Raw genomic sequence first — 15,690 nt, 5'->3', positions numbered from 1 at the left:
GCGGGGCTTTGTCTCTACAGGAAGGGAGGGCGTGGCTTTGTCTACAGGAAGTGTGGATGGGGCTTGGTCTCTACAGGAAGTGAGGACGGGGCTTTGTCTCTACAGGAGGTGAGGACGGGGCTTTGTCTCTACAGGAGGTGAGGACGGGGCTTTGTCTCTACAGGAAGTGAGGACGGGGATTTGTCTCTACAGGAAGTGAGGGCGTGGCTTTGTCTCTACAGGAAGTGAGGACGGGGCTTTGTCTCTACAGGAGGTGAGGACGGGGCTTTGTCTACAGAAAGTGAGGGTGGCGCTTTGTCTCCAGAAAGTGAGGATGGGGCTTTGTCTACAAGAAATGAAGGTGGGGCTTTGTCTCTACAGGAAGGTGAAGGTGGGGCTTTGTCTCTACAGGAAGTGAGGGCGTGGCTTTGTCACTACAGGAAGTGAGGGCGTGGCTTTGTCTACAGGAAGTGTGGATGGGGCTTTGTCTCTACAGGAAGTGAGGGCGTGGCTTTGTCTCTACAGGAGATGAGGACGGGGCTTTGTCTCTACAGGAGGTGAGGACGGGGCTTTGTCTCTACAGGAAGTGAGGACGGGGCTTTGTCTCTACAGGAAGTGAGGACGGGGCTTTGTCTCTACAGGAAGTGAGGACGGGGCTTTGTCTCTACAGGAAGTGAGGACGGGGCTTTGTCTCTACAGGAAGTGAGGGCGTGGCTTTGTCTCTACAGGAAGTGAGGACGGGGCTTTGTCTCTACAGGAGGTGAGGACGGGGCTTTGTCTACAGAAAGTGAGGGTGGGGCTTTGTCTACAAGAAATGAAGGTGGGGCTTTGTCTCTACAGGAAGGAGAAGGTGGGGCTTTGTCTCTACAGGAAGTGAGGGCGTTGGTTTGTCACTACAGGAAGTGAGGGCGTGGCTTTGCTCTACAGGAAGTGAGGGTGGGGCTGTGTCTCTACAGGAAGTGAGGGTGGGGCTTTGTCTCCCTACAGGAAGGTGAAGGTGGGAGTTTTGTAATGCTACTGGAATTGGAGGTGTGGCTTTGTCTTACCAATAACTGAGGGTGGAGCTTAGTCTCTACAGCAATGTTTCCCCAACTCCAGTCCTCAAGAGCCAACAACAGCGCAGGTTTTCAGGATTTCCTTAGTATTGCCCAGCTGATAATTCCATCACCTGTGCAATACTAGGGAAATTCTGAAAATCTGCGCTGTTGGTGGCTCGTAAGGACTGGAGCTGGAGAACTTTGCTCTATGGGAAGGTGAAGTTGGTGCTTTGTTTCTACAGGAAGTGAGGCTGGGACTTTGTCTCTACAGTACAGGAAGTGAGGCTGGGACTTTGTCTCTACAGTACAGGAAGTGAGGCTGGGACTTTGTCTCTACAGTACAGGAAGTGAGGCTGGGACTTTGTCTCTACAGTACAGGAAGTGAGGCTGGGACTTTGTCTCTACAGTACAAGAAGTGAGGCTGGGACTTTGTCTCTACAGTACAGGAAGTGAGGCTGGGACTTTGTCTCTACAGTACAGGAAGTGAGGCTGGGACTTTGTCTCTACAGTACAGGAAGTGAGGCTGGGACTTTGTCTCTACAGTACAGGAAGTGAGGCTGGGACTTTGTCTCTACAGTACAGGAAGTGAGGCTGGGACTTTGTCTATACAGTACAGGAAGTGAGGCTGGGACTTTGTCTCTACAGTACAGGAAGTGAGGCTGGGACTTTGTCTCTACAGTACAGGAAGTGAGGCTGGGACTTTGTCTATACAGTACAGGAAGTGAGGCTGGGACTTTGTCTCTACAGTACGGGAAGTGAGGCTGGGACTTTGTCTCTACAGTACGGGCAGGGCTTTCTATCTCTACAGGAAGTGGAGGTGTGGCTTTCTTTGTACAGGAAATGAAGGCGGGACTTTGTATTTCTAAGGTATGTGTAGATGCGACTTTGTCTTCCAGCTTATATTCTTTTTATCTGCATTCCGGCATTACACAGAGGCAGGCCATTGGACAGTTGAAAGAGCAACACATGGTGGAAGACTAGCTAAAGGAAGTTCCAGCACCAGTAGAACTGATAGAATGCTCTTAAAGAGGAACTGCAAAGATATAGGTAAATGAAAGTGGGACAGCCCCTGGATATGTTAGACTGGTATGTGCAACAAGAGCTGGGGGATGAGGGAAGCGATGACGTGCACAAACTTCTATATGGAGTCACCAATTAACTTTTATTAACCACTTTTACTCTGGACAGATATCGCCCTTTAGCTGCGGCCTCATTGGACGTGTGACTTCCATCTCGTTTCTCGCCGTCTCTCGTGATGTCGATCTCCCGAGCCTCAGAGATGCAAAACAAGTCATAAAAGTGAAATATTTTACTGCCACAATTCTCCAGAGGTTAATTATTACCAAACGGCCATAAATAACCCGGGGCCAAGGCATAATAATACGAGCTTCTCTCCCGGCCCACCCGGCACGGAACCTTGGGTCTTGTATTAGTGCTACAATCGCTTTGGTGTCGGAGTATCATTGACGGAGGCGGAATCCTCCAGAGTTCCTCATAGGTTGGCCATAGGTGGGACCTCTTCTGGTTTTGGTGTCTACAGAGCGGTGTCATCATCATTTTTCGGAGACTCCTCTGGAGGTTTAGTTTCCTGCATAAATGAAACAGTACAGTAAAAAGATATTGATTTATCCCACTATGTAAAACATGCCATAAATCGGAGGTATTAAATGTCGCTATTACTCCCACCAAAGTGTACGTGCACCTTTGGAGTCTACCTCCAGGTACCATCTACATAGCTCACCCTGTGATGATTCTACTATTTCAGCAGGTTGTATCATTTAATGTTTTAAGAATATTTTTCTTTTGTTATATGCGCGCATTTTCGGATGAAAATAATTTTTGCAATTGTGTTTTTCGTAAAAATATTTGCACTGTTTAGATTTTACAAGATCTGTATTTCGTTGCACATACGGTATTGCTGGCTGCAGAAAGAGTTGACCGAGAATCCATAAGTGAGCTTATTTTGACTTTGATTTATTTATCTGTCTCTTTCTAAACTCAGCTGTCCTGGGTTTATGCCCAAAGACCACACAAACGTGAAGCTGAATTTTGATGTGGTTATAGATCAGCCGAGATGAGTTTAGAAAGAGAAAGACGAGAGTCACATACTCTCCAGTCAGAATCAGCTCACTGACTGATTCTCAGTTAACTCATTCTGCAGCCAACATTGTGCAGAGAAGCAAGCAATCTAAAAAAATATTTTTAATGAATCGCAATGGCAAAAAATTATCTTTGGCCCCAAAATACATGGGTATAAAGGTATATTATTTTTTAACTGGACAACCCGTTTTTCAATAAAAAAATAAGAGCTTTTCTTACCCTCCCCTGGTCTAGTGCTGTGTTTCTGCTGCCGCCCTGGTCTCTGTTGTTTGGTGCTGTAGGGAAGTCTCATCGACAGCGATGCAGCCACTCACTGAGCATGTCATCTACATCAGCACCGCCCCTGAGCTCAGTAATTGGCTGCAACGCTGTTGAAATCGGCGCTACAGCCAAACAACAGGGATGGGGCAGCGGCGGAGACTTAGTGCTGGACTTTCTGTTGTAAAAGTGGTCACACTATAATATTCTCTACTGTAAGAGCAGTTATCACAAATTCTTTACGGTAAAAGCTGTTACATTACATGACTATCTGCAGGAAGAGGTTGCCAAGATTAATTCTATAAAAGATGTGTCTGTCTTTCTAAACCCTATGTTCCCGGAATGAAATTTTCTTTCCTTATGGTTAGGAAAATTTGCTTGCCTATTGCAGGAGAGTACATTGAGCTTATATATGTGTTTTTCAATCCTTACAAACCATGTTAATATTTCATCTCACCGTTTCGACGGGTTCTGGAGCTGATCTTGCTTTGCTAGGTGGAGTTTTTTGGTTGGTGCTTGTTTCCGCTACAGGGTCAGCTTTGCTGGGTGGATTACTTTGGGTGGAACTTGTAGGAGGAGGATTTTTTGTTTCCGGTGCAGGTTCAGTTTTGCCTGGTAGATTATTTTGGGTGGAACTTGTAGGAGGAGGATTTTTGGTTTCCGCTGCAGGTTCAGTTTTGCTGGATGGATTATTTTGGGTGGAACTTGTAGGAGGAGGATTTTTGGTTTCTGGTGCAGGTTCAGTTTTGCTGGGTGGATTATTTTGAGAGGAAGTTGTTGGAGGAGGATTTTGGGTTTCCGGTGCAGGTTCAGCTTTGCTAGGTGGATTATTTTGGGAGGAACTTGTAGGAGGAGGATTTTTGGTTTCCGTTGCAGGTTCAGCTTTGCCTGGTAGATTATTTTGGGTGGAACTTGTAGGAGGAGGATTTTTGATTTCTGGTGCAGGTTCAGTTTTGCTAGGTGGATTATTTTGGGTGGAACTTGTAGGAGGGTTTTTGATTTCCAGTAGGGGGTCAGCCATTGATGAAGTGATTGGGATGTTTTGTGCCTTAAAGTGCTCATAACCCTCTTTTGAAACCACCAGTAATGTAACGTTCCCTCCTGCTTCTTTGATTTTTACCACAACGTCATCATAAGCCTCCTTCTCCACGTTCACACCATTGACTTCAACCAAGAAATCATCTTCTTTGATTCCAGCCACATCTGCAGGACCACCCTTGATAACCTTTAAATAAAACCAAGATATGTTTTTAAAATTTGGAATATAAAGAGCATCCAGGTAGAATTTAACCAAATCCTAAGTATAAGCAGTTCCTTATCCAAAATTGGATGTGACCATACTGTCTACTCATCGTTGACCAAGTAAATGGGACTGGTCAAGAGAAGACCTGCTTCCTGAATAAAGAAGCCATGTTTAAGTAATGAAAGGGTTTTCGATCCAAAGGTGAACCACGTAGGAGTGCAGAAAGTATATTAACCCATCTGGTTAATAAAAAAAATTGACAAATGCACTGGAAATCTTCTTGATAGCTCAAAAGAATCAAGACAGGTTGAAAGACATACCCAAGGTTATAAAACACCAAAGTAGCAAACTGCTGTAGTGAGAGGAGCACTGTCCAAAACCAGGTGACCACTAAAACCGTTAACATAGCCCACCCTTCGAGAAGTTCTCTTGACCCAGTATTCTCTCCCATTGTGTTAACGCTGAAGCCCAGCACAATCCCCAACCTTTGCTTTATGTTGCCACCGTCGGCAATGGTCTTTGATACTATCATCCCCACCACCATCTGCAATGATTTACCTGCTTAAGGAACTGTCCTGGGACATCTTTGATAGCATTGAGGTTAAAGCCAAAACCTGAGCTGCCCTTCGTCAGTCGGCATAGTCTGGGCTTGTGTTTTGGATCAGGAGAAGATGCGATGGCTGCAGGTTTAACCGGTGCTGGGGTTGGCTTGGCAAGCGTTTCTGTTGGTTTTGGAGTTTCTGTTTTTATTGGTGTCGAGGTCTTTGATGTTTTCAAATATAGGAATGTGGAAATGCCAGCCTGAAAACCAAACGTTCAGAACATTATACTCTTCTTCTGGGCTCCTGGTATGGCATGGTGGTTTTATTTTGGGTTGTAATACATTTTTTTTGGTCCCTAGAAAAACCAAAATTCTAGACACTCGGTAGTAAATCCACCTTCTTCACACCGGACACCTACCTTGGTGTATATTTCATCTGTCGCTTTGTTTGAGATCAGCAGGGTGGTCTTGTTTCCTCCCTTCTGGATGGCCTCCACCACCTGTTCGTGCTCGAAGGCCTCCACGGATTCTCCATTCACAGCGACAATGCGGTCATATTCCTTGAGGCCAGCTTTGTGTGCTGCGCTTTTCTGGTCAATTTCTACAATGAAGTGACCTGCGAAGAACATAGTAGTCACAATATTTATGGATATTGTTTTGTTATAGGTTATTTTTTTACTGTGGTAACCAACAATTTTTTGACGTGTGCCTAAACCACCATCACCAATTGCTAAGCTGAAGGGGCAGAAGGGCTAAGCCGAGTGCTGGTCGCCTTAAAAAGTTGGGATTAGCAGAAGACAGCCCCATCTTCAGCTAGTCCCTCTGTCTCGTGACGTTGTATTTCCTTTTTTTATAAAGGTTCTCCTAAATACAAAGTTAGCAAAATCTGATTAATATTGCCGGCAAAATGAGGTGGCTGCTGCCAATCTGACAACGCATTATTAGCAACTGGTCTGCTTCCTATTATTCATATTTTGACAGGCTGTGACCTGTATGATAAGGAGACTCTGCAGAGCTCAGACCAGGATTGTCTGTTTCTTACTGCTTTATTAATCAGATAATGATGTTCAGTGGTTGGTGAATCGGAGACTGTTTTTTAATCAACAGTGCAATTGTTCTGGGATAGTCCCTGGGAATGGAGCCTGTGGGATTAACCCAAATGTACTGTCTATCCCTTCATTGTCTTAAAGAGACCTGCCACTTGCTCAAAAAACTGAGCTAAATGCTTTTTAAAATTCCCTGAGTTCCCCTGTTTCTGTCGTTTTTTTCCTTTTCGCCCTGCGTTGCTCCATTGCAGAGATATTGACATTTGTTGTTTTCGGAGTGCAATATGTGAAATTTCTTCTTGTAGCTCAGATGGGTGTTTCTTCAGAGTCTCCTCTTAGGGTGTGCGCTTTCACCGTTCCCTCCCAAAGACTGCTAATAACAGCTCAGCATCTGATCTAGCGGTCCTAAACACTGCTAAGCTGTCTGGGTGGGGAAGGGTGAAAGCACACGCCCTCAGAGATGACTGAAGAAATGTCTAGAGATTTCTCATAACGCTCCAAAAAAACCAAACAAATGTGAATATTTCTGCAATGGAGCATTGCAGCACAAAATGGAAAAAAACACCAGGGTCAGGGGGAGCTCAGGGATTTTTACAAGGTTTTTAACTTAATTTTTTTTGAGTGACAGGGTTCTCTTTAAGCTGGCCATTAACATCAGATAACTGTTGGTCGAGTATTTTTTCGGCATACCACGCTCACTGCCGACTACCCCAATATACACAAACAACCCGCATGGCCATACATTTATGCATATTTAACAGGGGATACCTGTTTCTCATAAAATTAGAGCTATGGTATGTTCCTCAGTTACACCTCCTGGAAATATCTGAAAAATTACCACTGTTAAAATGGTTACTGTTCCCCTTGTGAAGGGAATGGTCCCTGCATTTTACAATCATCGCTGCCAGTGGTAGATTGTGTGAGGACACACCCAGCGGAATACAATTGCCCAGTTGACCATTTATATATTTCCAGGAAGAATAACAGAGGGAACAGCACAATACATAGTTCCAGGAACACAATAGTTTTCAATGGGAAAAGTACAGACCTTTCAGGAGAGGTCCTCTTTAGAGACCCCTTTTTTTTTTAACCTAAGCACACCACCCCACCCACAGTAAAGTGATTCCTATATTGGTCAGTGGATCCACCGGTCACATTTCTTCGTTACCTCTATGATTTTTCTCCTGTCTCAAATAAAATCCGTAGCCATCTGCTTCCTTCTCCAGCCCCACGATCCTTGGAGGGTTTGGTAGTAGCTGCAGGCTCGCCTGGTCTGCTGTGATTTTTTTCTTGTTTTGATCGAAGTAATCAGAGGTTTCTTTATCGACCACCAGGAACATGACGGAATCTCCGGAATCCTTCACCTGCAGGAAACACAGAGATGCCGTATATCACCGATCAAGGCCGCAAGATCAGATCAGCCGTCACTTTGTCGGGACGGCCGGTTCCGCTGTAACTAAAGCTCCGTCAGACGTTCTGCAAATTTCTAATATATTTTTGTGTTTCACTTCAATGTTGTAATCAAGACCTCTGCTTGCTACGAGAATGGAAACCTGCATCGTTATCGAAGACACTGAAACTTCTTCTAATGTCCCGTATGAGAACGCGTGACAGCGGAGCATAATCCGGTCATGGTGATGACAGTGCTCCCCTTCACTGACCGCAAGCCGAGATATTGAAAATTCTGTCAAATTAAAACAATTAGAATTTTTTTTATAACATTTAACAACTTTTTCAAACACTACTGTAAGGAAAAGTTTGGTGACTTGTACCAAGTCAGAAAATGAAAAGAGAAAAGTATAATTGTGCCACACAGCAGACACTTTCCCAGTAAACTGCGGCCCATTTCTTAACACTTTTTATAACTGGGAATTGTTGGAAAAAAGTTGCAATTCTTGGCTCAAAAAATGGCACTTTTGTTTTTTTTTTTTTTTATTTTTATTTTTAAAAGTTCAGTCTTCTGCCAAAAACTGGAGGAGACTACCTACAGGAGCTTCTCACAAAATTAGAATAGCATCAAAAAATTAATTTATTTCAGTTCTTCAATGCAAAAAGTGACTCTCCTCTATTCTATAGAGTCATTACACACAGAGTGATCTATTCCACATGTTTATTACTGTTAATGTTGATGATTATGGCTTACAGCCAATGACAACCCAAAAGTCATTATCTCAGTAAATTAGAATATTTTATAACACCACCATGAAAAATTGATTGTAAAATCTGAAATGTTGTCCTCCTGAAATGTATGATCAGTAAATTCACTCAATACTTGGTCGGGGCTCCATTGGCATCAATTACTGCATCAATGCGGCGTGGCATGGAGGGGATCAGCCTGTGGCACTGCTGAGGGGTTATGGAAGCCAAGGTTGCTTTGATAGCAGCCTTCAGCTCGTCTGCATTGTTGGGTCTGGTGTCTCTCATCTTCCTCTTGACAATACTCCATAGATTCTCTATGGGGTTAAGGTCAGGCGAGTTTGCTGCCAATCAAGCCCAGTGATACTGTTGTGTGTACACCAGGTATTGGTCCTTTTGGCCGTGTGGACAGGGGCCACGTCCTGCTGGAGAACGACATTTCCATCTCCAAAAAGCTTGTCGGCAGAGGGAAGCATGAAGAGCTCTAACATGTCCTGGTAGACGGCTGCGCTGACTTTGGTCTTGATAAAACACAGTGGATCTACACCAGTAGATGACAGTGGATAGCACTGCAGCCTTGCAGTGCTGGGGTTCTAGGTTCAAATCCCACCAAGAACAACAACATCTGCAAGAAGTTTATATGTTCTCCCCGTGTTTGCGTGGATTTCCTCCCACTTTATAAAGGCATACTGATGGGGCTCACAATCTAAATTCCCTATCAGGAACCTTGCAAATAATGTCTGTAAAGCACTGTGGAATTAAAGGGAACCTGTCACCTCATTTTTCTCATGTAAACTGCAGCCACCGCCATTCTATGTCCTCTTCCTTGCTTGATTCAGTTGCGGCTCCTGCGCAGGCATACTGATTTGCCCACTTGAGGGCAGAGCCGAGTATTGCAGTGCGCAGGTGCTTCTGGCGTTGTCTATTGGTCATGAGTGGCTGACACAAGGAATGTGACACTTGTAGCCCATGTCCTGGATACGTCTGTGTGTGGTGTGAAGCAATGACTCCAGCAGCAGTCCACTCCTTGTGCATCTCCCCCAAATTTTTGAATGGCCTTTTCCTAACAATCCTTTCCAGGCTGCGGTTATCCCGGTTGCTTGTGCACCTTTTTCTACCACACTTTTTTCTTCCACTCCACTTTCTTATAATCTGCTTGGATTCAGCACTCTGTGAACAGCCGGCTTCTTTAGCAATGACCTTTTTTTGCTTCCCCTCCTTGTGGAGTGTTTCAGTGACTGCCTTCTGGACATCTGTCAGGCCACCAGTCTTCCCCATGATTGTGGAGCTACTGAAACAGACTAAGGGACCTTTATAAACGCTTAGGAGCCTTTACAGTTGTTTTTTGTGAATTCTAATTTACTGAGCTAATGACTTGGGTTTTCATTGGCTGTAAGTAGTGATGGGCGAGTAGCATTGTTGCTCGGGTCTCCCCGTGCATGCTCGTGTGATCCCGAGCATTTTGGCATGCTCGGAGATCTATTTTTTGTCATCTCAGCTGCATGATTTGCGGCTGCAAGACAGGCTGAATACATGTCGGTATTCCCTAACAAACAGGCATTCCTCACATGTATTGAAGCTGTCTAGCAGTCGCAAATCAAACAGCTAAGACGACGAAAAGTAAATCTCCGAGCACGCCAAAATACTCTGAGGACACTCAAGCAACGAGTACACTCGCTCATCACTAGCTGTAAGCCATAGTCTTCAACATTAACAGAAATAAACCTGTGAAATAGATCACTCTGTGTGTAATGACTAGAGTTGAGCGACTTTGGTCGGATCGGGTTTCATGAAACAAAATTTGTTTCAGATGAAACTGGTCCGACTAGGGCAAAAAAAAGTCAAATTTTCGTCCGAAACCCGACCCCAATGTAAGTCAATGGGAAATAAAAGTCGGCATTGAGTGGATGACATTCATCCACTCAATGCCGACTTTTAATCCCCATTGACTTGCATTGGGGTTGGGTTTCGGACGAAAATTTGACTTTTTTTTGCCCTAGTCGGACCAGTTTCATCTGAAACAAATTTTGTTTCATGAAACCCGATCCGACCAAAGTCGCTCAACTCTAGTAATGACTCTATAGAATATAGAAGAGTCACTTTTTGTATTGAAGAACTGAAATGATGATTTTCTAATTTTGTGAAAAGCATCTGTAGTGAAAGGGTTAACAATAAAATTCTGACTGCCTGAAGCCACCACTGGGGGGACCTCATTGAATATAGATGTTATACATGTCACGGATCCTTGCTTTGCTTCCCTTACCCCGGTCCACTAGACTTTTCTTGTGCTCCACATTAGACTTTGCAAGTAGCCCCGTGTGCTCCCATGTGTTCAACTTCCAAGACCAATATAAGGCATCCCAAGACACACACCTGTGTCTTGGAATTGAGACTTTCTAGTATGACTTTTAGTTTGTGTGTCTGCGGCTTCCGTTAACCCTTCTACATGTCTGCCTGCGGCTTCCAAGACTTTAAGACTTTTAGTTTGCCGTTGCTACGTGTCCACCTGCGGCTTCCAGGATGTCTCATGTCCGCTTACGGCTTCCAAGACTTTATTAAGACTTTTAGCTCAACCTCGCTATGTGTCTGCCTGTGCTCTCCACGACGTCTCCATCTTGCCTGCGGTTTCCTGCATAACGCTTGCTCCCCTGTGGTCTCCTGAGTATCTCCCGCCTCCTACAAGTCTCCCACCTGCCAGCAACCTCCAGCGTCCCACCTGCTTGTCTGTGTTCTCCTGGACATTGCCCGCCTACCATCAGTTTTCACCATCTCACTTGCCTGTGGTCGCCTAAATGTCTCCTACCTACAGTCTCTTGGACATCTCCTGTCCTCCTGCCTGTGATATGGACATTTCCCACCCACCTGCGGTTTCTAGCATCCTGCCTGCGGTCTCCTGGAAGTTTCCTGCCGCATTGCCTGCGGTTTCCAGCATTCCTTCTATCTACCCGTGGTCTCCAGTCGCTCAACTCTCCGAATTCTGCATGCTCAGCAGTTTAACCTTGAACCTGCTTGCAACAGGATTGGGGGGGTTGCAAATGGTGATGTCATGGCAGATGGGGGTCTACTGGAGGCCCCTGTGTCAGCCATGCTTTAAAAAATAGTAGAAATAAAGAGACTATAATGTTGCATGGACCCCAAAATATTAATGATAAAAACTACAGCTTGTACTACAAAAAAAACCAACAAGCCCTTATACAGCTCTATCGACGTAAAAAATTGTAAGGGGAAAAAGTTCCTGTTGGGACTCTGTCTCCCAAAGACCCATATAAACCTGAATCCGATCCTGTTGCTTAGGCACCAGGGCCCTTGTGTGACTGCTGCCTCTGCCTAAAAGCCGTACCCCCAGATATAAACTTACCTTCTTGACCAGTTGATCGTAGGTGTCAGATTCAATGTTCTTGCCATTTATTTCGATTAAGCGGTCACCTTCCTTGACGCCGGCTGTAGCGGCCACGCCACCTGCTGCCAGGGTGTCCAGGAAAAAGCCTTTGATGCCTAAAGGGCAGGAAATCCCATGAGAAGCATATCTGAATAAATGTATAATATCAATATTGTCAGAGGATTATGACAGTGGCCAGAGGTTCTTTTTAGACTAAGCAACCCAACTTTGAGGATTTTGGTGCAACATCCAACTGATTGAGTAGACTAATCTGCATCCTGAAAGTGGGGCATGCCATAGTATTATCCATATAAAGACTAGGTTGTTCTATTATAATGGTTCGTCGTGGATAAAAAGGCTGCTCTCGTAAAAAAATGAAGCACCACCACTGTCCACAGGTTGTATGTGGTTTTGTAGCCCAACGCCATTCACTTTAATGTAGTCGAGTTGCAATATCGGACACAACTCACAGACGGATGTGGTGCTGTCTTAGGAAGAAAGCCAACATTTTTCTTTATCCCTGGACACTTTCTGACGTCTTACCTTTTGGCGCCTTTAAGGAGAATCCGAAAGAACTTTTGCCTTTCACCAAGTAGCAGAGCCTTGGTTTTGGCGTCTCTGCTTTATTCTCAGTTGTTGCTTTATTCTCAGATGGTGCTTTATTCTCAGACGGTGCTTTATTCTCAGACGGTGCTTTATTCTCAGACGGTACTTTATTTCCAGATTGATCCGCTGAACTCTTCTTGGAATTTAAGTAAGAAACTTCGTCCTGAACTGTCACAGTCACAGACGAACCACTGGCTTGAATCATCTCCACCACCTGTGGATGGTCAAACCCAAAATCACCATCATGACACTGCTGCAGGACATGAAAAAGCAACCTCTGCCCTGAGAAAAAATAGCTCCCAAGCAAACCGTGAGAGCCGCAATCATGGGAGTTGTAGTTTGACACAATCTAGCCTGCCGAAACGTGCTCATCCTTCAATGAGACAACTTATTCTTTAGTCACAGCCAACACTGTGGCAGCACGATGTCCCTTTGGCTGCATCCTATCGGTGGCTACAGTTCCTGTACGGATCCATGTGTCCCCTGGGTTACAGACGACAAAAAAAAAACTGCGTAGTCTGACATGCGTGCAGTCATGGTGCTTCTACTTCACCACGTATGTGGTGTCTCCATGTAAATTAGATGCTTCCAAGACAGCACGTCCCTTAGACTTTTAAAAGAGAGTCCCTATGTATGTTGTGACCGCCGCTCCTCCTCGTCTCTGCTGAATCAGATTAACATATTTTTCAACAGTGTCTCGGAAATCCAGAAGGGGTCGGTTTAATGTAAACAGTATCCAAAACTGGACATTTCCCACCGCAGCTCCATTCATTCCCTATACGGTTGCCGGAATGCAATGCTCAGCAGCCCCATTGGTAATGAATGAAGTGGCAGTGAAGCATCCACTCTGCTAACAGGGACGTTTCCAACAATTGAACCCCCACCCATCAACAAGTTGTCGGTAATCCGCTGGATAGGTGATCACTTCTTTATACCGCTATAAAAGTCCTGATTTTTGAAAAGCAAATATTCATAGACATATAAACTGCCATTCGGAAAGAATGGGCAGTGGACGCCTCCACATCCCCAAGTTGGTGTGGTCTCCATGGCATGGCCTCCTCCATATAATTTGTCCCCATACTCTACCACTTACTAAGCTACTGAAATAAGTTAGACTGATATAACCTGGTTACAGGATCTGACTACAAAGGGTTTGTTTGTAGTCTGTAACCATGGAGACACAGTCTTAGATAGGAGCCCTTGGCAAAAGAAAAAAAAAGGTAGCTTTTTTTTAAGAATATTGGTCATTTTATATGATTAGCTTTGGATATTAAAGAGTAATAAGACTCACCCAAACCTAATACAGTCAATTTACCTCTTTCCTGCCCTGTCAAATGCTTGCGATCTGAGTTTTCAGGGAAGAACTGGTTGCCAGGGAAATTCTGCTGGATAACCCCATTGAAGAGACTGGCATCTAAGTTCATCCATTTATCAAGTCTAGAAAAGTGTCTGTTACCTTAGCGTGTTCCATGTCATCCACAAACTTCCCATTGACCTTCAGGACTCGGTCTCCATCTTTTAACCCAGCTTTATCTGCGATGCTTCCACTCTCCACCGACCGGACAAGGTGACCGGGTACATCCTGCTCGACGCGCAAGAAAAATCCATAGCCTTTTCCATCCTTTTTGGTTAAAGAGCACTCACGGAGTTTGGCGTCCAGGGCCATGTCTGTGGTAGAGGAATATACATATGTGTTATAGACCGGGGAGAGGGAAAATGAAGGCAACTATCGGAGTAGGAGTCATCATCCAGTAATGCTACACTTCGGCTGGGTTATAATCAGTATGGCCGCCATTATCATATCTAACCCATCAATAAAAATAGTTTCCAAGTTCCCTTTTTCCGCGAAGAACTTTCTTCATTGTCCAGAGGTCACAAGATAGAAAGAAAGAAAAAATATCTCAACAATAAGTCAAAGGACGATTCTACCCCAACCTGAAAATTCCAATATGCCTTTAGTTGGGAGTCTGGAAAGTTCTACTTTGGGTGCTTTTCGGCTAATTCTACTCGTCGGGTGCTCTGGCTGCCTCTTTGACTATGAGGCTGATTTCAAGAGTAACAGGTCATCACCAAGTGATCTCCTACCACCTGAAGCTTTTTTTGCTCCTGTCTTTGCATAATCGGTGCAAAACTCCAGGGTTTTGCCACAGTTTTGAGTAAATTTTAGCTGCACGGTGAAGATGAATCCCCGGTGACTGTCACGGGCAGATGGAGCAGCTACAGCATGATCTCATATAACAGGACCCTATAAGTTAGCGTCTTGTGAATTTGACATGGGGTCGAGATGTTTTAATGGGTATTCCAACCATAGACATTTAAGGCATATATGCAGGAAACGTTTGACAGAGGCAAATCCCACCTTTGGGATTCACATTTATCTGTTGGTACTGGGCCTCCCAAACCCCGGTCCATGTTGAGCGATTGACCTTGGTGAGAAGGCCATCGCCTCCAGGCAGTGAAGGAATGGAGAGGCAGCCGGGGATACAAAGTTTAATGGGGAGATGGGAACATCCGCGCCCACCTATCCATTCATTTTCAACCTTGACTTGGTGGCCACCTCCCCAAGTTTGATAGGGGTGTGAGAACTCTCGTTCTAGAGGTGGAACTTTTAAAAGAGGGCCCCGTTTTTTGAGATAGAGGTGGAACTCGCAATTATCAGAGATAGATGACAGCTCTTAAGGATGCGCAGTTAATGTCTGAGATGTAAAATGTTACTTACATGTTTTTGGAATTAGGTTTTGCTCAAATTCTCTCTTTTAGAAAAGTCATAAAGACCACAAAATACCAAATATAGTGCTGCCCACAATCTAGAAAAGTCTCCAAACCAAAAGGACTGACGTTCTACTGCACGCATTTAGGGGAAAACATTTCCAAAGCCTGCAATAAGTTCCACACGGAGTGGATGGAGCTTTTCCCGTCAGGCTTCTTGCTGCTTGCAGATTGTGTTCCAATATAAAATCCCTTATAAATAATCTGCAGCTCTGGGCACTAAATAATAAACCCCTCTATATAGTCTACACACACAGCCACCCAAGCCTTACCTGTCAGATGTGGTGGGGAGGTCGGCTGCCTGTCCTCTCGCTGAGGATTAAGTCTTACCTTGAGTTGGCACGGATCAGCTGGACTTTGGTTGGGCAAAGGTTGAATTAAAAGATGATCTATTTAACTCTGCATTAGTGGATAACCAGGGAATTTTATCTCCTGTCAGGACTATTACTGTTAGCACTGCATAGTACAATACAATATATATATTATATGATAATAAAAAACATATATAAAGTATACAAAGATTGAAAAAACCTATAATATAAAAATATAAAAAAATAGAGTAAGAAAAAAGTATAAAAAAATGAATTGAATAGAAA

General features: G+C 44.4%; 1 protein-coding gene across 1 annotated transcript; it reads right to left on the bottom strand.

Annotated features, from left to right (window-relative positions):
* Positions 1-2,152: 2,152 nt before the first annotated feature.
* Positions 2,153-15,444, bottom strand: PDZK1 (PDZ domain containing 1). The gene is made up of 9 exons (XM_073577170.1): positions 15,367-15,444; positions 13,782-13,993; positions 12,263-12,539; positions 11,699-11,835; positions 7,373-7,568; positions 5,578-5,774; positions 5,176-5,418; positions 3,832-4,599; positions 2,153-2,604 (listed from the first exon to the last, which is right to left on the bottom strand). The coding sequence occupies exons 2-9, from the start codon at positions 13,989-13,991 to the stop codon at positions 2,551-2,553; spliced, it is 2,082 nt and encodes a 693-aa protein (XP_073433271.1). The 5' UTR covers positions 13,992-13,993; positions 15,367-15,444; the 3' UTR covers positions 2,153-2,550.
* Between the last annotated feature and the right edge of the window lie 246 nt (positions 15,445-15,690).

Source organism: Dendrobates tinctorius, unplaced genomic scaffold (genome assembly GCF_039654945.1).
Source record: "Dendrobates tinctorius isolate UK_male_01 unplaced genomic scaffold, ASM3965494v1 ptg000054l, whole genome shotgun sequence".
Lineage (NCBI taxonomy): Eukaryota > Metazoa > Chordata > Amphibia > Anura > Dendrobatidae > Dendrobates > Dendrobates tinctorius.
The sequence above is the reverse complement of the archived record's forward strand: the minus strand, read 5'-3'. Positions and strand labels throughout refer to the sequence as shown.

What these genes read in the sequence shown, in the direction of transcription:
- PDZK1 (XM_073577170.1), bottom strand. Translation starts at nt 13,991, where the DNA reads ATGGCCCTGGACGCCAAACTCCGTGAGTGCTCTTTAACCAAAAAGGAT. An exon ending in CAGATGAAATATACACCAAG is followed by an intron (nt 5,419 to 5,577) that starts GTAGGTGTCCGG and finishes TTTGGTTTTCAG; the next exon opens with GCTGGCATTTCCACATTCCT. An exon ending in CTCCAGAACCCGTCGAAACG is followed by an intron (nt 2,605 to 3,831) that starts GTGAGATGAAAT and finishes TCATTTATGCAG; the next exon opens with GAAACTAAACCTCCAGAGGA.